At 36.7% G+C, this 23,358-nt stretch overlaps 1 protein-coding gene across 1 annotated transcript in view; it reads left to right on the top strand.

Moving 5' to 3' along the window:
* The window catches only part of LOC113225383 (ras-related and estrogen-regulated growth inhibitor), a 30,899-nt gene extending 10,446 nt beyond the window's left edge, over positions 1-20,453 (top strand). The window contains exons 2-5 of the mRNA XM_026457682.1: positions 17,197-17,253; positions 17,659-17,732; positions 18,803-18,979; positions 19,518-20,453. Coding sequence (XP_026313467.1) covers positions 17,197-17,253; positions 17,659-17,732; positions 18,803-18,979; positions 19,518-19,754 — 545 coding nt within the window. The 3' untranslated portion in view covers positions 19,755-20,453. The remainder of the gene's footprint in view (positions 1-17,196; positions 17,254-17,658; positions 17,733-18,802; positions 18,980-19,517) is intronic.
* Positions 20,454-23,358: the final 2,905 nt, after the last annotated feature.

Genomic DNA, 23,358 nt, shown 5'->3' with positions numbered 1-23,358 from the left:
AGTCCTGACTTGAGCATTGGTAGAGTTCTGGAATAGACCCTAAATGTGTATAAAATGATGGGACGTTAAAGTGATCGTGAACGCATTCGAGACACAGACAAAGAAAATTGATGGAAAAAAGAGGTTATATACATATACATATTATGACCGAAACCTTGTATAATTAACGTAACAAACGTTGATTATATTAGGTATTAATTCCTAAAAGTAATCGTTGACTAAGTGGCGTATTTACGTATTGGTTTGATGGGTTTATATTACAATCAGGACGTAGCGCTTGGCAACTAGATCTTGGGGCGGATTGTCGATATCGTCTATTGTTTGTACCTGTACCCAACTGTTTACGCCGGCGGGATGTTATTTTACGTACTCGCAAACACCGGCCTGGAGGGATCTCACAGTGACAAAGAATAAATTATATACAAAAATAAAATGTGCTTTATATACATACATCATTCAATAGTTTATTTAGTGATTTACAACATAACCACTAAGTGCTATAGTCTAGGCTCTACTCTATGAGTAGAACTACTGGCTGAGTGAATATAGTTTTGTATTTAGAATGTATCTAGAAATAGCCTAGATGGACTACCGTCTTGGATAGATATTACTTACTATTTATTTATTTATTTTTATTTGAAGGATATATGGTCCAGTGTGTGTGCATAGTTCGTGGTCACCCTCCCAGATGAACAAAAACTGCCTGCATTCAAGGAAAATATATTTATTTAATTATTAGGAATCCTTTATATGGTATATCCCCATACCATATTGTATGTTAGGAATATGTCTTTGTTAGGGTTATTTGTGTGTTTATGCTAGTTTGTTTAAAGAAATGAGAAAAGCTGACGGAACGTGGATAGCTGCAGGATGAGCTGGGAGATCAATATTGATGTTACCCAGTGATTGCCCGACGGGTGGTCAAGCCTGTGTCGTCGTCGTAACAGCGTGCACGTTGAAGATAGTTTAGTGATGCATTTAGGAAGTTTAAGTTTAGTTTAAGTTTAAGGATTTGTTAGGAACATTCAGCCAGGCTAGGGTAGCTGAAATAAAGAGTTAGAATTTAGACAGGTTACCTAAATAGCTAGGATAGTTGACGAGTAATTATATTTTTAATTGTTTGATTAGGATGTGGTCATGGTCTGACTTTTTAGATAGGTTTTTGGCAGACTAAAGCCATAGCCTCCTCGGTGGTTTACTTGTTGGTAAGGTAGTAGCTTCGGAGCAGTGTGTGGGTAGCCTATTGTAAAGGCTGATCACTTATGTAAGTTGCCTATCATAGGTAGGGTACCCGCTAGGGATGTTCACCTATTCAGTTGTGAGGAAGAGGGATGTAGTCTAGGCTCTACTCTATGAGTAGAACTACTGGCTGAGTGAATATAGTTTTGTATTTAGAATGTGTTTAAAAAACGGGATACGAAAAGAAGAACATTTTGGCAGATCTAGAAATAGCCTCCGTAAGTGAACATGTAAAAAAGTACAATAAATATCAAGTTTTTGAAGATTATCCCAGTTTATATTTATAAAGTACTTCTCGCTACGCAACCTAAGCTACGCGTCAGGTTACAGTACCTAGGTCACAAATCAAGGAATATTTGCATGCTATGCGCAACACAATAGAAGCCTTTTGTCTTTTTTTATAATGGAAAAGTGATTAATTAATACATTCCACTATGTAACATGATTTTTGTTTCTGGGTTCGATAAACGATATAGATTTATCATTTTCTAATTGGTTGTAAAATAAAAACATGAAAAAACTTTCTTTCCTTCAAAAAATTTAGCTTTTGTGGGCAGGACAATGAAAGGTTATTTCGCAACAGTAGAGGTCCTTGTGAAAGAGTTTATCCAGGGAAGTACTGGCACCTTATCTATACCTGCAGTCAAGCAGTAATGTCAGCATTACAGTGTTCCGGTTTTGAAGGGTAAGGGTGCTGGTGAAATTACAGGTACATAAGGCTAGTCAACTTCTGCCTCAGGGCGCAGTGGGAGTGCACCGTCAGATCTTTCCAATTTAAAGCTCTGAGTGACACTACGACTGTTAAGAACAGGCGTGTCGCTTTCCGCCACGCGCACGACACGTTCATTCCATCATTTGATATCATAAAAAGAAAAGTTGAAATATGCGCACCAAGAAATGTTAGTTTTTCTCTTTATTTAAAGACAAAAAGGGCACATTATATTTCTAATTAATACTACATTTCAACTAAAATTCTAAAAATTGAAGATAAACAAACTAGAATTTTATGTAGATTTGCGAGATAATGTAAATATCACTGTGATAGTCACAAAAGCAACGTTTCAGGGGTAGCTATTCTTTTCTTTCGTACTTGCTGCACAACTAAACTCAATTAAACAGAAATAACATTGTCAAACCAGAAACAGAACGTCTTCGAAAATTTGTTGCAACAGGCATGTCGCTTACCACCAGGCGCATGACTTGTACGTACGTAAAAATATTTACAGGGCAGTGTAAACCCTTTTATAATTCAGTTCTCTAATGATTGCCAATGCCAAGGTTTAAAACTAGAGGTTGGCTGCTTCATTTCAAAATCTTTCTGTCTATGACATGTTTAAATAATAAATGTTCAAAAATATTTTGTTTGCAAAGAACAACCACTAAGAAATTTTAGTAAAGCGTGTCATGGAATCTTGGGATTTGTTTGAGTATTTAAATATGTATTTAAGTATGTATATATTTCGAGGTGTTTACGTGTACGATTTAGCATATAGGTACCCACATACTAAATCTATGAGAACTGTCGAGTCTCGTAGTGATTGTTTTCCTTCCTGGATCGGTACACGTGGACCGATTAGATGGCCGGCGGGATCTCCAGATTTGACATTGTTAGATTTTTTTGTAAGGATTCGTGAAAGATTTAAAAAACAATTAAGTAATTTGACAATGTGGACGACTTAAAAACGGAATTGTGGCGTATTATTTCAAATATTCATCATAATATGATAAAAAAATCCAAATAATTCTATAAGCTATTTTTAATTTTTGGATGGTCATTAGAGGTTCACGACTTCAGCTGTAGGTACATAAGATGTCTCTGTTACTTACGGCGTATGGTTTAGTGCTGGATTCATTGTAATGTTTTTATTAAAAATCTACTGCTCTAATACTTTACATGGCGCTGTTTACAAGGAATTATTTAATTAGACACATGTGATTGTAACGGACAGATAGAGAGAAAGTGTGGAAGGCACATGGCCTGTAAATCACTAGATTTAAGTCAATGATTTACACGAATTGTTTATAAACTTTATTAATTAATTAATTATTTAGAATTATTTTAATAACTTATTTTCACCCTCTGAAATATTAAGTAGGTATCCCTATAAAGCCATTATTATTCCCTATTAGCCACATTCGAGTCGGTTTTTACATAACGTATGAATTGAATACATATAAAGATAAAGGTGTGGTAAGAAACATATAAAAACCTTAATATACATAGTTACATATGTACCTACTTCGATCTTCATTCTCTGAACGTCCTATGCAAAAACTTAAGTAGATTCAGCTATTAAAAAATAGTTATTTGTTATGCAAGGCTGCGAAGGAGCTGCTTGACGCGAGAGCTTGTATTGAAACCTGGGCAAGCGAAGAATTCTAGAATCCTGAGCGTAGGGAGGGTTTCAAGCCACAAGACGCAAAACAAGTTTGCTCCCGAGCGAACCACGTAAACTCACTATAGCGAGGAAAATGATAGATGAAAGAAAAACAGTTGTTTTTAAACCAAATAAGTTTTATTCGTTCATACATCAAAATAATTTAATAGACAATATTAGTTATCGTTGTCAATTTAATGTCAACAATAATAAAAATAAAATATACCAATGAATTTATATTACATAAACAGTGTACGACACATCGCGTAGTTGCCATTATGTTTTAACGTGTCATTATGTTTTTTTTTTATCGAAAGAAAAAGTTAGAAAAAGTACCACAGTCCATCGTCAAGTTCGAATTCGAATTTTCAAAAACCTTGTCCACAACAAAAAACGTACTCCCCATGAAGGATAGGTTTAGCAAATGCTTATTTCGTAATCGGGTGCTGAAGAACTATCACCATTACTGGCAAAGCAAAGATTGTGAATTGAATTCAAATTATAGACTAATTTAACAATTTCTTTGATGTAATAGTTCACGAATTCACAGAATTAATATAATGTAATATATGAATATAATATGTATAATAAATAAAATGGAATATAATTAAATATCGAACATTGCAATGTCATATTTCAACATCGAGTACAATAATGTATTTCAGTAATGAACAATACATATAAAAAAACAAAGGGGCAATGTATACGCTTCTATAACAAGATTCCGGTTGATATACAAAATTTGCCTTTCACGAGGTTTAAAACTATAGTGAAACAAAAACTTTATACTAAAGGTTTATTATACAACTTCTGCGTACTTGGATGACAAAAATCCGTGGTAACGTTTCAAAACGAAAAAAATATATATTTTAAATGTTGAATGTGTACAAATGTTATTTACAAAGAGCAACCCCTAGAGTTTCTTGCTCATTCTTCTCAGGGGAATCTGCCTTACGAATGAGCGGTAGAGTTTAACCATTGTGACGATCTCAAGTGTAATAATGCTTACCTATGAATTAAGATTACTTTTGAATTTGAATTTGAATTTGAACATTGAGGACCTAAATGAAAAGTGAAATTAAACTAAAAAAGAAATGAGGAATATACTGTATGGCTTCATGTCAAGGACGTTAAAAATAATGTTGAGTTATTTTATGGGAATTTCAAAATAATTCTTATGTCTTTATGTGGACACCGTAAAGACAATAATTTCCTGTGAAAAATGTTACAAAATTAGCTCATGCCAAAGTAGTTAAATCGACACTTTCGAGACTGTTTCAAAAGTAAGTTTCGATACTTATAACCGTGACATTTAATTTATTTTGATTAAGTGAATCATGTTCTGATTGCTTTATTTAAGTCAAATTATAAAGTAAATAATTTATTTTTGAAAATGATTTCTTCATTTTTATTTTAGGAACGCAATAAGCAAAGTAAAGGACATTTAATATAGTTTCAGATAAAGAAGACCTGACTTTATGACAACCGTTCTTCAATATCCACGGATTATACTAAGCTACAAGCTATTATGTCGCCATGTCCATGTAACCAGAATAAAAAAATAACTGTTGAGGTAGTAATTTTTTTTTTTTAATTAAGTGAGTTAAGTCTCAAATGTCTTAATATTTCCGAGACTGGAAACGTCAGTATAGAGCACAGAACAATAAATACCGTGGAAGTGCTTAGTTTGCGTGTCACGTGTGCAGCAGTACGCCAAGTTCCACATACTAAAGCCATGCTTAAGCTCAGATCGCCATTTTCGCTTTGTACACACGCCAGCACATCAATCAAGCTACACATTGACGTATCTTGTTTCGTTGCACTGGAGGCGATTTTCGAATAAAAATGTGTAGTCTGACGTATGTTATGGTCTTGTCACTATCATTCTCGGACTAGTCATAGATAACGACTTCTTTTTTCCGTCCTCTAAGATAACGGCCGGGCGTGTTCTGAAGCCTAGCAATTTATAGCTTACATTGGGCACGCGAAGCGAACACGAATATATATCTGTGGTGTAATGATTAAATAATATTTCACTATAGAATACTCGAATATTAAATAATATTGCGCGAAAAAAAATCTAATACTTAAATAATAAAAATTGGTACGAATATTAGGTAGTGAACAGTCACTAATCCGAAAATGATGATTTTTGACCGAAATTGCGTTATATATATATCTAAATCTCGTATATTTGTTTTCAGTCGACAGTCTGTCTGTGTGTGTATATATATATATAATTTCGGGTTCTTAACCGGTTCTATAGACAAAGCTCACGCAGACTATCGACAGAAAACAAATATACGCGATATAAACACGAAAAAATAGCATAACATTTCCTATGTCTAACAATCGAGAAAACAAGTTGAATTATGGGTTGACTATTAGAGAAATCTAACAGCATATGTGTCATAAATTGGTTGGAAAATATATAATGTAGGTATTCAGTGCCATGAGCAGTTCTTGAAAACACTAAAAAGCGGAGTGCTATTTTTATTTTCTTTTCGTCATATTATTATACTGACTTAGCATTCAATCAACAATTTTAATATTGTTAGAAACAATAACATTTACAACATTGGTATTCATATAGTTTTAGTAATAACCGTAGTACAAAAACGGCGCCAGCGCCCACGGCTGCATGACCCCGAAATAGCGTTTATTTATAATTTGAGTGCGATTGCTAAGCGATACAACAACAGTGCTTTGTGTACTCAATTGGTACGGAATTACTCACGACTCTTTGGAAAATCCTGCATTTATTTTTCTTAGGAATGCACATATGTCGCCCTGGTACTTAAACTTGATTTTCCTTCCTTAAATTCCTTTTCTCTTCTACAAAAAGTCAAGTAAATGGACTGTCTCACGGAGGCTTAAGAGAGATGTTGCTGTTCAGAGTTCCGATTCGGTCAGTGTGTAATGAACAATTATTCAGTATACTCTATTATATCATTAAGTATATAATTTGTACTAGCAGTACTTCCTTATCTATTTCTGCCGCTAAGCAGTAATGTTAGCATTACTGGGTTCCAGTTTTGAAGGGTAAGGGGCGCTGGTAAAATTACAGGCGCATGGAACTTTTTGTTATGTCTCAGGGTGACAGGCGCAGTGGCAGTGCGACTTAAAGCTCTATGTGGCACTACATATGTTATGGATAGGCGTGTAGCTTACCATCAGGCGCACGACTTGTTCGTTCCGTCGCTTAATATTATTTAAAAAAATGCCCAATACAAAAAATTATGTGTCACAAAATAATCCTCTGTATGGGATGTACGGGTATTACAACGAAATATGTTCTAATTGTGATATTTTTAACTGTTGCCGCGTCTCTGCTTCTAAGAGGTCACTTCTTACGCTATCGTCTTAGACTATGGAATTTTATTTTTTTCCATCCTCTAAGGCTATCGTAAAGAGGAGCTTTTGTTTTTTTTTCTATTGGGCACAGACATGCCTATCGTAGTAATTTTTAGTTTTTTTTTATACATTGACTTACGTCTGTTGTGCCGTAAATAAAAAATAAATTTTAAACAGCTAAAAATATTGTTCAAATTTAAGAACGATATTTCTAAGCGCTTTCAAGACTACTCCTTAATAGTGACTCAAGTACGCTAGTTTCAAATTCAATATCGCAACACAGCACTTGCAACTTGCAGGAAATTAAAACTCGGTCCACCCTTTTCACTCCAGAATGTGGTGTACTGTAGAATTTTAGTAGCTTACAACTAGTTAGATGCTCGGTAAAGTTAGGTAACTGGACCTGTTTGACATTTTCATTATATTATTAGCTTTGGAACAAATTATGAGATCTCAATTATTTGTGCTCGTGTTGGCGCCTGCCCGCCCAATTGCTGAAAACGGTTATGCTTTTGAATCTGTTTAAGCGTTTGGATGTAATTTATGAACGTATTGTAACGTTGAGTAGTTTTCCGCCTAAAATATAACCAGCGTCAAGCGGCGAAGGTCAAACCACCATGTGATGTAAATTTGCGACTACCTGTCGCGTCAGGAATTGGTCTTTTAGTTCCGCCCTCTTTTGGTGCTATATAATATTACCATTGCAAAATAATAACTAATCACCTAAGATTTTAAAAAGAACGTCACAAGCAATCAAGCAGCAGGCAGAGCAATATACTTCGACCGCCTTTCGATATTCAGCGTATGGTATCATTGATGTTGTCGAAACATTTGGTTTTTTGTTTTTATGATACCATGTGATGGTGCAGACGGAATGAACAAGTTGTGCATCTGCTGGTAAACGACACGCCTGTTCATAATAGTTGCAGTGCCAGTGAGAGCTTTAAATCGCAAAGATCTGAGGGGCACTTTCAACGCCCCCGTCACCATGAGACATAAGTTGACGAGCCTTTGTGCTTAAAACTTTTTTTTTTGTAATATCAAGTGACGGCACGAACAATTGTGCGCCTGATGGTAAGCTACACGCCTGTCCATAACAGTTGCAGTGCCACTCAAGAGCTTTAAATGGCGAAGATCTGAGGAGCACTGCCACTGCGCCCGTCACCCTGAGACATAAGTTAACAAGTCCCATGTGCCTGTAACTACACCAGCACCCTTACTATTCAAAACCGGAACGAAGTAATGTTCACGTTACTACTTGGCGGCAGAAATAGGTAACGTAGTAGTACTTCCCTAGACGAACTTCACAAGGGGCTCTACGGCTAATAAATTTCTATTTATAGTTCAATGTTCAAAGTTTCAATTAATATACCTAACGGTGAAAGCAAACATCGCAATGAATACTGCACGTATAGGAGACGGTGTGTGAAATTCTTGGAAAAATATGTTATAAATCGAGCTAGACCGGTGTCCGTTTAGGTCATAGTATGTCACGGTTGACGTACTATGGCCTAAACGCACTGATTTTAGTTTAACCTATACGGATATTGTAAGTCATCGTGTCATTTAATTTGTTTGAAAACTATTCTGCCATTACTGTGACAACGCGCTCCGATTGGCCAGTCCGAATTGACGGGTGTCGTCAATAGTTCGTCAATTTTTTCACTTCAAATTTACTATAATGGACGTAAATTGCAAAATTACTTATTAATATTTAATTGTAATCGTGTACTTAGATGTTTTGCTGTTTTTCCTACAACACCGAATGGAACAGCCATTATTAGAGATATTATCTTTATTACAATAAATATATAATTGGAATATACGGAGACGTACACACTGGTCAGTTGTCGGTACTGTACTGCTTCAGTTTTCTAATTTGCGATTTCAGCGCAAATGAGAGTTGATATTTAAAAGTGATATAAGGTCCATTTGCCTGATGAGTTGCCAGGTATGGATGACCCTTATTTCGTCTCTATTTTTGGTTATATACTCGATGTTGTAAGTAAAGGCACGGCAATATCTGATGGTAACGATGTAAAATTTTAATACTATCTATTCTTGTTACATGTTATTTTTAAACGCGTCTCGGCATAAAAATATGCTAGTCATTAATGGCGGCCACCGGCGGATACCTAGTACTATCGTCAAGCGTTAATCATTAACACGATAATAGGTTATTGAACAATTCGTTATTACGAAGTTTTTTTTTAACTTTCATATTACACAACGAGCAAAAGTACCTGTAAAGGGGAGACGTATTCTGTGTATTGTATAATGTGATTTTAGATATTTTTGATGACGGATTTGATTACTTTTGTCCTTGTTATTGAATGGTTTTCCCTTAAATACTCGCCGAACTCGCAGACCTAAAGGGACTTAATTATAGGGGTTGAAAACAAGTCATTGACTTCTCATCTCCACATGTCTTTTGTTGTTTTTGGACACATTTTGGTCTTCGCTGCCTAAAAAGAATGTGTCCAAAAAAATACCCCGCACCCCTTACAATAATCACTTCCACGGATCAAAAGTCACTTTCATGGGCATATTTTTATATAAGGATCCGTAGAAGTGACATCCATGGCAGACATTTTTCTATTAAAATCTCAAAAACTTAACTTCAGCAACTTTAGTCATGTTGCGCTTCAAATTTGCGCGTTAATTCCAAAACATACATGTAACGTCCAACACAGTCGTGACCACTTACGCTCGGCGAGTTTTGTGAATCGAAGATAATAATGTTTAGACTTAAGTCATAATGTAACTACTCATAGATGTTGGCACCGCCAGACGAAATTGACAGCAGAGTCAATAGAAGCTGTGTCTTTTTTGTGTTCCATTTGTATTCAGAGAACAAACACGATATTTAAATAAATCGATTCATTCGAAGAACAGAGTCCGATGTGATTATATTGCGAAGAGAGGATAAGAACGTTGCGAGAATAATTTCGTTATACATACAAACTAAGGCCTATGTAAAGGTGTTTTGAGAATTTGTATTATAATATTTCGTTTCGGAAATATAAAATGGAACAACGGTCAATCTGACATCCACAGCGAAGAAGATCCAACGAAATGTACTATGGTCCTGAGAACAAGTAGTCTTGCACATAGATCTTTGTTCTACGGATGAGTCGAAATATTGTTGTGTGACATACATCCATGGATGGGACAAAAACTAATCACATGTTTGATTTGATCAATTGAGGAATTAGCTATTCGATTTAGATATAGGTACTCGATATATGTTTCTGTTTATAATTCGTAAATGTATTTCAGTTACTATTGGCATTGCTTTTTACGTGATTCTTCTGACATATAAAACACAGGATTTTTTCCCCTTGCTAAGACATCGAGGGTATAGCTAAGACGATGTGGTCATGGGTCACACACACGGAAGGGAGATATTCGATGTTTTGAAAGTAAATTAAAAAATAATTATGCAGTAAATTCATCTGTCTGTTCTTAAATTATAATATTTTACCTATACTTCGTTGACACAAAACACAATTTAGATATTTTTTTCTTATTTTTTTATTATTTCACATTTCATAATATAATTTCAAGGGATTATCCCTGATCATCATTTCCTCCCTCCTCTTCCACCTCCAAGTTTCTCGCACAGAGACTGAATATGAGCTTTCCAGCTTAAGTTTGAGTCTATAGTGAAGCTCAAGAACTTGCATGTGTTGCAAAGTGGAACCGCAGAGTTGATTATTGGGCATGATACAGGATTTCTTCCTGAGAACAACGCTGGATTCGACTTAGACGTGTTTAGAATAAGCCCATTTGTAGAAAACCATTCACAAAGCTGATTGTACGTGTATGTTACTTTTTCGTCCAATTCTGTGAAGCGTTTAACACACACTATAACTGTAGTGTCGTCTGTAAACAGAACTATCAAGCCCTTCGATATATATTGCGCAAGATCGTTGATGAACGCCAGGAACAACGTATTATCCAATAGTGATAAAAGAGACTCAGTCTTTTAAGGCCTTTTAAAAAACCTCGACTAATTTTCAACGCCTCACTAGTCTAGTGTTTTAACTCTCAAGTCTTGAGTCATAAGACTAAAACTGAAGACGCTTAAAAGACTTATAGGACTAAAACGACTAAAACGACTGGCGCCTTATAGCCTCGGGAGTCGCGAGTCATGGGTCATATGGCGTGATTTTATTTCTACCCACAAGATATTTATTTTACGATTTTTATTATAAGTAAATAAACATGATTATTTACTACTCGGGTTTAATAGAACACAAAATAGGTATAAGTCCTTTGCAAACAACTCGAGTCGTTTAAGTCTTTCAAGTCGTTCAAGTCGTTTAAGTCTTTTGAGTATAACGACTGAGTCTTATCAATAAAAACTCGAACCCCCAGTCTTAATTTTAGAGTCGAATCCTATGAAATGGAGTCGAGTCGTTATAAAACGCCATAAAAGACTGAGGGTCGTATTCTATAACTCTACTCAATGCTCAAGTCAGGACGTGAGTATTGCAGTGAGCACTGAAAATCAAATTCAAGTCCTTGCCATTAGGGTCGTATTTTCAGTGCTTGAAATCATACTCAAGTCTGCTCAAATCCTGACTTGAGCATTGAGTAGAGTCCTGGAATACGACTCTTAGTCTCTTTCATCACTATTATCAAAGGCCGATCCTTGAGGGATGGCGATGGTGATATCATTAGCGGCGATTTTTAGTACACATCTTAGAAAACTGATGATCGCAGTAATTTTTTTAAATGAGAATAAGCCGTGAAATTACTATCTGGCCGGGGAATTTCAGCAAATAAAGCAAATCCTACGTGCAGACAAGTTGAAGATTCCACGCCAATATCCAGACGCTATGTGAAATCAGCAACAATTGAGTTGAACTGCCATTTTACCTTATATGAGAGGTGTTACAGAAAAGATTGGAAGAGTGAAATACAAATACGAAATGCTTTATTTCTCTCAGAAAGGTATTTAAATGGTTACATTTCATGCATAATAGTAAGTTTCTTAGTGAAGCTGGAGTCCGTACTAGGTTGGGGACCTCTGTTACAGATCGCCAGGTTTATTTAACATGTCTGGTCATGTTACAAAATAACGCGTAGCATAACACTAGACAATTCAAATATAGAACGAGAACATAGAGAGTTGTCAGTCAGGAGCACCATGTGCAACACGTTGGCCCTTATTTCGCTCGATGTACGAAGGAACTAAAGATAACCCTGTTTACAGCACATTGTCAATCTTTTGACACTTGTAGCCTATGGGCCAAATTCTCGCAGGGGGCTTACAACGCTCTACGTATACAATAATTTTTTTTAGGATCCTGTTAGGGTTGCCACGCTACAGAAATGTAGCGACTCTGGCATCTTCACCGAAGCGCGAACGAACGGTTTTCAAGCTATCATGCGAAACAGATGTGCTTCGGTTCTAAGCAGACTGCGCGCCAGCTCGAATGGGATCCTGAACATTATTGCGGATAGGTGGGACAGTCCCATACTGGAGAGATGTGTGTGCCTGCATGCGCCTGTATCTCGCCCTTTTGAAATAAAATTAATTTTCGTTTTTAAGAAATTGTTTGTTACTAACTATTATGGATCAAGTGTCTGAAATATATCATTATTATTATTATTATAACAAGAAACATTGTATGTGCGTGCGTGCGTGCGTGCGTGCGTGAGTGCGTGAGTGCGTGCGTGCGTGCGTGTAATAAATTTAAAAGTAAGGCAATTCTATTAATTACTATTTATTTGTTTCTTAATAATATCAAGTGACGGGATGATCCCTTGTGCCTGTAATTTCACCAGCACCCTTACCCTTCAAAACCGGAACACAGTAATACTGTCATTGCTGTTTGGCGGCAGAATAGTTAACGTGGCACAGACATTTTCAACAGGTACGATTTTTTACCTAATTTTGGTGACAATTTTTAATTTTGTGTTTTACGTAAATATTATGGGTTGGTATTATATTAAAAATTAATTCAAAAAAGAACATCTTACCGGCCCTTCAAAATGTCTAGTAGTTTTAAAGATATATGGATGTGAAATTTTGTTTGATCACCAAAATTGAACATCTCCAAAGTTAGTACATTGGACAAAAAATACACAAATTAAATCAGAAAAAAAATTTAATAGCCATATAGACCAAGATCTTAGATGTTAAGTCTCATACGGCTAATTACTTGGACCTTCTGCTAACAACTGATCCCGAGCGATACTCTGTGATAAATGCCCCACTGGGTAAACTGTATCCGTATAATTCCCGCCCGATCCAAACCCTTGTGGTATGAGACAGGAGTGGTGATACAGGTTAGCAGATTGGGGAGAAATGCGCCTTTTCTTTGCTTCATATCCCTGGAAGGCTTGCTTTTCTTCAGGAGACTCGTCGAGCTGCGCTGGTGCTGTAGTCAAAGTCTTGCGTTTGGTTTCCAAGCTCGGCCATCGTTTAGCGCTACTGTAGTCATCCTGAAGCACAAATCAGTGCTCGTACCAAGCTTGGGCAGACGCTCGAATACGCAAAGCTCTGAGTACTCGGAATCTGAAGACTGCTTTTAATAAGGCCGCCAAGAAGTGCTTAAACGTGTTACGCAGGGCCAAGTTCGACTGTGTACGCTGCATAGAAGCCAAGCTTGCCTCTTATTCGGCAGGTAGCAAATCCTTTTGGTCCCTAGCTAAAGCGGTCGAAACTAACTTTACCCATCTTTACCATCTCCGCTGAAACCGGACGGCTCGCAGGCCCATACTGCGGAAAAGAAGGCGAATCTTTTTACCTCACTCTTTGCAGAGAGTTGGCGTCTGGATGCCGCAGGGAACCTACCACTTACCTTCAGGCTAGTTGCACTATGGCACCAGTTCGCATACGCCAAAAAGCAATCTGTGTTACGTCCTTTACAGTAGTAAATGACGTAACTCAGATTGCTTAAGAGAGGTACTTTTATAAGATATACGACGATTATTCATAAATATAACATGTATTCCATTTGGAATCTTGGTCTAGAATTACTAAGATGTCTGTTTGACATAAACCCTCTATTATTTATATAATTCCAAATACAAAACCTAAGCTGCCTGCTACATCCCTCTTCCTCACAATTGAAGGGGTGAACATCCCTATCTGGAGCCCTACTGATGATAAGCCACTTACAATTGTGGACAGCCTTTACTACAGGCTAAGCTGTTATATCTCATATCATAACAGAACAAAACCACGGAGAAGGCTATGGCTTCAATCTGCCAAAAACCCATCAAAAAGGACAGACCATGACCACTCCCTACTCAAACAATTCAAATATATTCACTAATTAGCTGTCCTATTTAAATCCTAAAACTTTGTAAATGCCTCACTAAACAATCTTCAACGTGCACGCTGCTACGACGACGACATAGGCTTGAGCAGACATCGGGCGATCACTGGATAACATCAACATTGATCTCCCAGCGGAATCTCCCAGATCTCTCCTTGAATGCAGACCTTCCAAATACAAAACCTAAGCTGCCTGCTATATGCTGCTTAGATCCCTGCGGAGTCCAGACATGGGCCAGATGGAATTCCAGTATTAGTCCTACGTGATTATGCGCCTGAGTTGTCTCCTGTTCTCATACGATTATATCGCCTCTCACTAGAAACTGATGTAGTTCCTAGGTTGTGGAAGCTTGCAAACGTTCAACCTGTGCCGGAAAAAGGAAGCAGTGCTGACCATGTCAACTGTAGACCTATCTCAGTCACTTCCGTTCTTTGCAAGACTATGGAACTTGTACTCAACAACCGTGCCTGTCGTGCCTTGAAGACAACGACCTCCTTAGTGATTGCCAAAACGGATTCCGGCGAGGGCGATCTACTGGGGATATTCTTGTGTATGCCTGTCACATATGGAGCGAGGCTATAGAAAAGCAAGGCGAAGCATTCTAAAGTCTTTGACAGCACCTGGCGCGCATGTATTTTAAGCAAGTTTGCCTTTTATGGGCGTCCCACTGACCTTTGCAATTGGATCTCGGATTTCTTGAGGCAACATTTGATTCGAGTAGTCTTAGAAGGCTACTCTTCCGAACATCGAGCGATTGATGCCAGAGTTCCTTAGGGTTCCGTGCTGTCTGGAACTCTCTTTCTGCTGCATATCAATGATATGTTAATTCCAGGCACCTTTGCGTATGCTGACGACAGCACAGTTGTAGGTAGGTACTTGACCAATGCAAGGGTCAGGACATCCAGTCTTATCGAGACTCCATGCGTAGTCGTTTGGATTTGACACTTAAGGCGGTCTCAGATTGGGGCGATGCCAATCTTATCAAAATTTAATTTAATAAACTTTCATAGATTTCTCATAGATGGCGCTACGACTCAAAGACGTTGAAAAACCAAATACAAAGGCACGACAACAAGCACATAGAAAAATTCGTGAAGTCCGCTGGTTCGTTCCGTGGCTTAGTTGATATAGCGTCTGACACGGTATGCTAGAAGACGTCGCTTCGAATCCGGCCGGATCGAAGGACTTTCTTCTGAGTGTTTGATCTTTGTATTAATAATTATAACCATTTGTAACAAACTAAGGTTCGTTTTTTTTTCTTCAATAAAGATAACAAGTTTCAGACACAGGTTGTGGACGCGTCACCAAACTTAGAAATCAGTACTAAAAAAAATTATAAATATACTATAACGTCGACGTAGGAATTTTTCTTTAGTGGCTCCTGATGAAGATTTAGGTATACTTGACAACAAAAAATTTTACATATCTATTTTGGCAACTTATACTATGACTTTCGACCACGCCGCGAAAAAATCACAATTGCGAAAATCACTGGGCAGTAGTCCCTGGTCGAACTCTTTCAAAAGGAGCTCTACCGCTACTAATAGTTCAATAACAATAATATAATACAACAACAAAATCGCCTCTCCCCTCGCTTTTAGGCCTTGGGAGAGACGAGAGCCTAACATAGATATCCAAAATAATAATATGCCATGCAACCACACCAACTGCCTGCTCTCAAACTAGGGAATTCCCAGTAATATGAGTACAAGAGTCTCGCTTCCCAGGAAAACGAGACTAGAACCAATTTAGAAAAGTTCATGTCCCAAATTGGTCCTACCAGGAATCGAATCTGGGGACCTCCTCAGCCAGTGCAAATTGTTGTGCCATCAAGGTCGTCTTTTGTAACTATAATAATAAAATATAGTGATTTGCATTATTATTAGGCATAACTGGTTGATGACTTCACCATCTCAGTCAATCGTGATCACGGTACCTGCAAAGTGCCCCTAACATTTTGCGAAGAAAACACGTTTGATAAATAAATACACGTGATTTAGATGCGCTAAAAAGTTTTTTGTTTCGTTTCCCATGTACAAACCAAGAGCTCTTCAATAGTCGCCATCTATAACTAGAATGTTCTCATCAACCAACTAATTTACGGGCTAGATGACTTTATGGGTGGAGAAATTTGAGGTAATTCTTATTTCAAAATTGTCTCCACATGAACTAAATTACACGAATAAATATTGCGTTTTATTACAAGCTTCAAAACGTAAAAAATAATTTGAGATCTAATCTCGAAAGATAAAATAATTATTAAAATTAACTAGCTCGGAAAAAGGGCTTATCAATATTTGATTTAATGCGAAGATAGGCTTGAAATCGAGTCATTGTTGAGTATATTTGGGTCTAATTGGTATATAAACAAGTACAATTTCTGCTTAATTTACTTTCAGAGAATCTCTTATTTATAGCAAAAGTTGTCTGTGTTGATGTTTACAAAAGCCCCTTAAAAATAACCTCGAAATTACAGACATCTTTTCAGAGTACTATTTTTCGAACTATCTACGATGGAAAAATATAATCAAAACTGTTTGTGCATGTGTGTCAGAATTTACAATAGAGTATCAAATGACGCTATAGACTTGCCCATTAAATGCGAATTGTTATGAGATAAATTATGTTATACTATTATGGATTTTTTCCAATAATTACTATTATAAAAATAAAATTAAATTAATTTATGTAGGTACCTGTGACTATTATGACTAATAGACAAATTATTACTGTAATACTGATTATATAATTTAATGTTACCATGTGACGACCATTTTTTGGCTTGGCTGTTTTATTTTGTAAACATGTTTCTACTTACTATATTACTTTGTTAACTAAACCACTATGTTTGTAGCAAATAAATGATTTGATTTAAATACAGTACTAATAAACCCGACGTTATTACATACGACATACTTCTTTCTTTTCAGCTCTCACTGTGCGGTTCCTTACCAAAAGATATATCGGCGAATACGACCACCAACAAGGTAAATTTCGCGTATTAGTAATATTATTATTATTTACGATATATAGATCAAATCTAGCCTACGTACATCGAGTATATAAACAGAAATAGAGACGAAGTAAGGGCCATCCATCCATGGCACCTCTTGCATGCGTTTTGTATAGGACTGGTATTTGGACAGAGTTATCACAGTTTACAGAGATCTACTCAAATATTGTTGCTTTTGTGCGAAAGTAAAACTGAGGAATTATTAAAAGTCATGGAACAACGACGATGATAACAATACAGTCCTGAGAGGTTGTATTTTATAAATAACCCGGTATATAATTTAACGGTATATATTTTTTTAAAGGGTTATATTGTATAATTCAGTACTGAAATAAAAATTATTTACAATTAATTAATCTTTGTGTTTGAACGACTGCAGATTTCAAGTATCGCCATGAGGTTTTGCTGGATGGAGAACCGATACTCTTCGAAATACTGGATACCTGTCCCAAGGTAGTGTAGTGTGTAAATATTAGTGTTGCAATGAATAGTATATTAGGCCTTTGACAGAATACCGGATATTCGGCTAAACTATTCCACCTGATCAAAGGTCAAGTCCCACTGAATGAGCAGAGGCGTGCAGCGGCCGGAGGAACTAACACGGTGCCATGCCTCTTTGAACTAGTCGCTACAAATCTCGGTCGGCCTCGCGGCTGCTCGCGGTGCCGTATTATACATTCTACCACTTCAAATTAATTCGGACTTTTTTCTTTAGAAGAATAATGCTTCTCCAGCCGCTGCGTTTTCAGTGTGACTTGACCCTGATACACCAACATGAAACAAAAAGGTACTTTAATTTTCAAGTTTATAATTTAAATTTATGACAATATGCAATTAGATCTTAGAAATAAGTAATTGTTTATAACACTTCACTTTGATTAACTTTCAAAAGTTTAATTTCATTTTGGTTAGCAAATAATAAATACTTGTTTGATTTTAGTATTTACGTAGACATGCGTAAACTACATAATAAGTAGGAAGTGCTCATTTCTTACGTAAGCTTTTTGATCTTTTAGTTTTGTTACATTTCCTTTGATCTTTTAGGTAAAGAAGCGAAAAATGGTACTTTCGCGAACTTTATAAAATTTACATTATGAATACATACTGAATAGCAAAAAACAGGCTGAATAATCCGAATATTTATTTCAACTACAGTAAATATCGGACTGCACGGTTCTAACGTCAATAAAAGGTTGGTTTAGAGAAAAGTGAACTAGTGCTGTCAAACATATTGCAAGCGGTGCAATCTAAGGGTCGTATTCCAGTACTCTACTCAATGCTCAAGTCAGGATTGCAATTGAAACACAAGCACTGGAAATAGGACCCTAATGGCAGGGACTTGAGTATGATTTCGAATGCTTTAAACCATACTCAAATCCTGACTTGAGCATTGAGTAGAGTTCTAGAATACGAGCCGTAGTGCCTTAAAAGTATTCTTTACTAACTGGTTACAGACTTATTTAAGCTTATAAATAGATTATTATATATTACTTATTATATGATGAATACTGATATTATTGCAGAACCTCGATGATTTGCCGACTTCGGATGTGGCCCAATGGGCTGACGGGCTGTGCTTCGTGTACTCGATCATGGACCGGGAGTCGTTCAACTTCGTGCGACGCGCCCGGCAAATTCTACAGCCTGAGATCCCGCTTACACTCGTGGGGAACAAGGCTGACATGGTACATCTGCGGCAGGTATGATACGTGTCCAGTCATATGTACACATAAAAAAACCATAGGTATACTAAAGTAATAATACGAACGATAGAAACTACAAATCGTCAATTTTTTATATTACCTAACTATGAAGCTTAAATTTCTAACAAGGAAATTCGACAGATTTGAATATATCCATACCTTTATCGATGAGGCCTTCGAGAAAGGTATCAATATAGTAGTTAAACATAAGGCAAATTATGTACAAGGCCTGATTAAAATGACATGTTTAGCCTGTATTCGCGATGACGTCCGCGGTAACGATCAGTTGTACTAAATACTATATACTAAAGTGTGGACACGAATATACTGTGACCAACATAATATGAAACACAGCTCATTGCCAAGGCGGACATAATTGCGGTTGACGTTCGGCGATCGATGAACGCATCGATACAACAGTATTAATATTCCGTAATCTAATAGCTTACACGTTACCCGCCCCTGTGAAATCTAATAATAAACTAAGCGCTAATGAGCGTGATAATTATGGCCCACATTCTGCGTCTCCTTTCAGGTCAGCTTAGAGGAAGGAGAGATCTTGGCGAAAGACTTTGAGTGCGCTTTTGCTGAGGTAGCTGCAGCTGAACAAGTGGCCCAAGTCGGCGAAGTTTTCAACGATTTATGCCGTGAAGTGCTGATACTCCGCCGTCGGGCCAAGCACAGCCTGCTCGACCGCATGCTGGGATCTAAGGGCGGAGCTCATCGCGTTTACTCTCGGGGAAAGAGTGATTCGGCTCTCCCAAAGGATTAACAGTTGGCCTCCAGTAGCTCCAGCATAGACACTTGTTGCTTAGCTACATACTGCTGCGAACTGATGTAAATGGACTTTCGTCTTCGGCGTCTCGTTGTTAACACAGCCATATGAAAACATTGGCCGAAGAAAATAGAAATTATTATTATTTACTTAAAATTGAACTTTTCCATTGGACGTTTTTCCGTAATGGCAAGCATAGAAAATACTCTCTACAATCGCTCGAATGAAGAAGCATTTCGATATTGGTTGAAATATTTACCTCTTAAACTATCGTCTTACTTAATAAATCTTCAGGACAACAAAACTTCGAGAGCATTCGCCGAAATCCGCTGTAGCTGCACAAGTGTCCCAAGTGGAGAGGCCAAACACAAGCCACGTGCTGGGGTTCGCAAAGCGTCACCCACAAGTGAATAGACATTGTCTTAATTTGAAGACACGTTGTTTAAACTTTCAAGTTTTAGTGTGTAGTAAATTTGTCGTATACCATAATCTTATTTATTGTCTTTTTCTTGTTCTGCTGTGGACACAGTCTATTAAAAGTATTAATAATTGTTTGGTTGTAATTGAAAGAGAAATATGATGGGTATTTGAACGAAAGAATTTAAAAAGAAAGAAAATGAGTACATTTATATTCGTGAAAAATGGTGTAACCATGTGCAGTCTAGTTTCCAGTGTAAAGATAAGTTTAGGATGTTGATATCGACAGAATTTTTGCTCTTATTACATTTTAATACACCGTAGTTGTTATGTGTTACGAGAAATCTGCTAATTTATGACGTAAGTTTCGATATCAATTTAAAGTTTTTAATAATCGCTTTGCTACATTAATTTGTATAATATGCGTAGTTTACTAAATATACAATGTTTTAATACAGTAATGTAAATAACAGTGACATGTGATTGTGTTATTAATTTTTTACTTACTAAGTTACATTATTATTACTGTCCAGCTTCTATGTAATTCTTAGAAATGTGCAATTGTTTGGCTAGAATTTGAGTTTTTACAACATATCAAGCTCAAATGACAGAGAAATCAAATGCATTTGTAAATTCTGTGGCGTACTATAGTACTTAGACAAACACCACTTTGCTTATTGTACATTTTTCTATGTTTATAACGTCGCTTATCGACAAACTCTATTGCTTATTACGTGGTAAGGCGCTATAGAATTTAATGTAAGCGTATTATAAATGTTCACTTACCTAGCTATGTAAGAATATCTTTGTAATTCATACGTGTAGTTTACTAGACTCTTGTTGTTAAATATTAACTTATGTATTAGTCGGAATGTAGTTTCCCTGTGGAGGCGCAACAGCAGTCTATCTTACTTTTCTTTTTAACCAACTTTAAAAAGGGAGGAGAATTTGAATGTTCTTTGTATGTATGTTACGCGATGGCTCCGACATTTGTGAACTGATTTAGATGTTTCATTTTTGTTGAAAAGGGCATACCCATTAGTGGTCCCATTCAAATTTGAAGAAGTTAATCCACATAGGAAATGTGGATTATTTAAATCGCGTATATTTGTTTTTTCAAACAAAACGTTTGAAAAAACAAATATACACAACAAGGTTTGTTTGAAAAAACAGATATACGTGATTTAAATCAGGAAAAATAGTTTCATTTCCTATGTGTAACAATCGCGAAAACCTACGAACTTGAAGTTAATCCACCTTTAAGAGTAGCAAATTAGGAAATGAATCCAGCTTATTGACTGTTTCCCGCTTTCCGTTAATCGATTTCAATAAAACTTGGCACAAAGATATAATTTCCAATGAAAGCAAAATGTCATGGGACCTAGAGGTGATCTGATGATTGAAATGGCAGACAGATGAGAGGAACTCCTCAACAGTGTATAGCAGCTACTACGGATGCACATTACGATTCAATTTTTATCAAGATCGATTCAAGTGTATACGATAGCGATTTTTTGTCTGTATACATTTCAGTCCGATTTTTAAGCATTTCGGTCCATTCACATTCACGGACATTAAGTAATTTAAACAAAACTGGGCCCCTTTCTGAACCCTTACTGAATCGTAACGGTAATCTTATTTTATATTGATCTGCAAGAAAAGTAGTTTGGCAACATCTAAGTACCATAAAGCCGGGTATTACTCGGGAGCTGTAACCGTTGCACGTTGTATATCTAAAAATCATAGTGTGTACGTGGTTCGCGAGTTTGCCGCGAGCGGAACGCGTGCGGTTCGCAGTGAGCCGTCTGATTGAAGATTGATTCAAGCGTACACGCTGGAACCTCGTTACTGTATCTGTTACTCGCTGATGACTATCCGGCCTTAAGTTTACGATTGTTGCTTCTTTTGTGCCATCTAAACGTCTTTTCTCACTGGTTGATGTCACTCTAATGAGAGTCATAAACAACTGAGGTCGAAAAGGCTGTCAAAATTATGACTTTTTATCGAAATTAGTTTTGGAATTTTTATAAAGTCGATTCAAGAGCGTATGATCCGATTTGTGGATCGATTCAGGTGCATACAATTCATTGGCATCCAAAAATTCCATTTTAAGCAAAAAATAGTGCATCCCTAGCAGCTACCTTGTATTTGGGCTCACATTATTATCACGTTTGAGGAAGATTTCCATATTATCCGTTTTTTGTATTCTTGAAGAGACCATGGTACCGAACACAGCGAAAGCGGAGTTAACTTTTGAGGTCGGTTTTTTTTAATAAATTATTCACAGTCCTGCACTGCTTTTCGCGTACAAAATTATTTTGTACGCGAAAAGTATACAATTTAATATTCTTCCCATTCCCATTCTTTACATATTGACCTATACAGTTGTATTTTTTGTGTTGATTTCATGCCTGCCGGTTGAGATACTCCCGAGTATCTAATTCCGTTTGTAGATGTTGCAATTTGAGTGGATGCTAAGAAAGATTCGTGTTTTTTTTTTCTTTATACCATCGGGACGAATAAGTCGTGTGCGTGATGGTAAGCTACAGGCCTGTCCATGACAGTTACAGTGCCACCATAGTTTTAAATTGTAAAGATCTGAGGGCCACTACCACTGCGTTTGTCACCCTGAGACATAAGTTGACAAGTCCCATGTGCCTATAATTTCAACAGCACCCTTACCCTTCAAAGCCGTAACACAGTAATGGTGACATTACTGCTTGGCGGCAGAAATAGGTAAGGTGGCAGTACTTGCCGGGACGAACCGCTTCACATGGAGCTATACTGCCACTATATGCGCGCTGCGCTTCTATTGATCACGATCTATGAATGTACGAGTATTTACGGAGAATGTTCCTTATGTTACCTGCTTTTAGTACTTATTCTAGATTGATAGGCAAAAACCTTGCTTATATCCTCTTATGTTATTTTAGTAACAATATGATTTTGTAAAGACAAAAGTGAATTTAGTATGCCTACAGTTTAATTTTATGGCGATAACTTGTTAGGTCTATCACGTCGCTGTATGACGTTTGTGTAACTGTCATGGATTTAATGGATTTTAGTCATTTAATTTTAAGTCTATTTTAAATGCATTTGAAGCACTTGAAATTTTATAATAAGATTTAAGAGATTAAATGTAGTGTAGAAATTGAACCTTTATTTTACTTCTTTTTTTTTACGA

Source organism: Hyposmocoma kahamanoa, unplaced genomic scaffold, assembly GCF_003589595.1.
Source record: "Hyposmocoma kahamanoa isolate Upper Pololo Valley unplaced genomic scaffold, ASM358959v1 100021, whole genome shotgun sequence".
In the NCBI taxonomy this organism is placed as follows: Eukaryota; Metazoa; Arthropoda; class Insecta; order Lepidoptera; family Cosmopterigidae; genus Hyposmocoma; species Hyposmocoma kahamanoa.
This window is presented reverse-complemented; position numbering and strand designations above follow the sequence as displayed.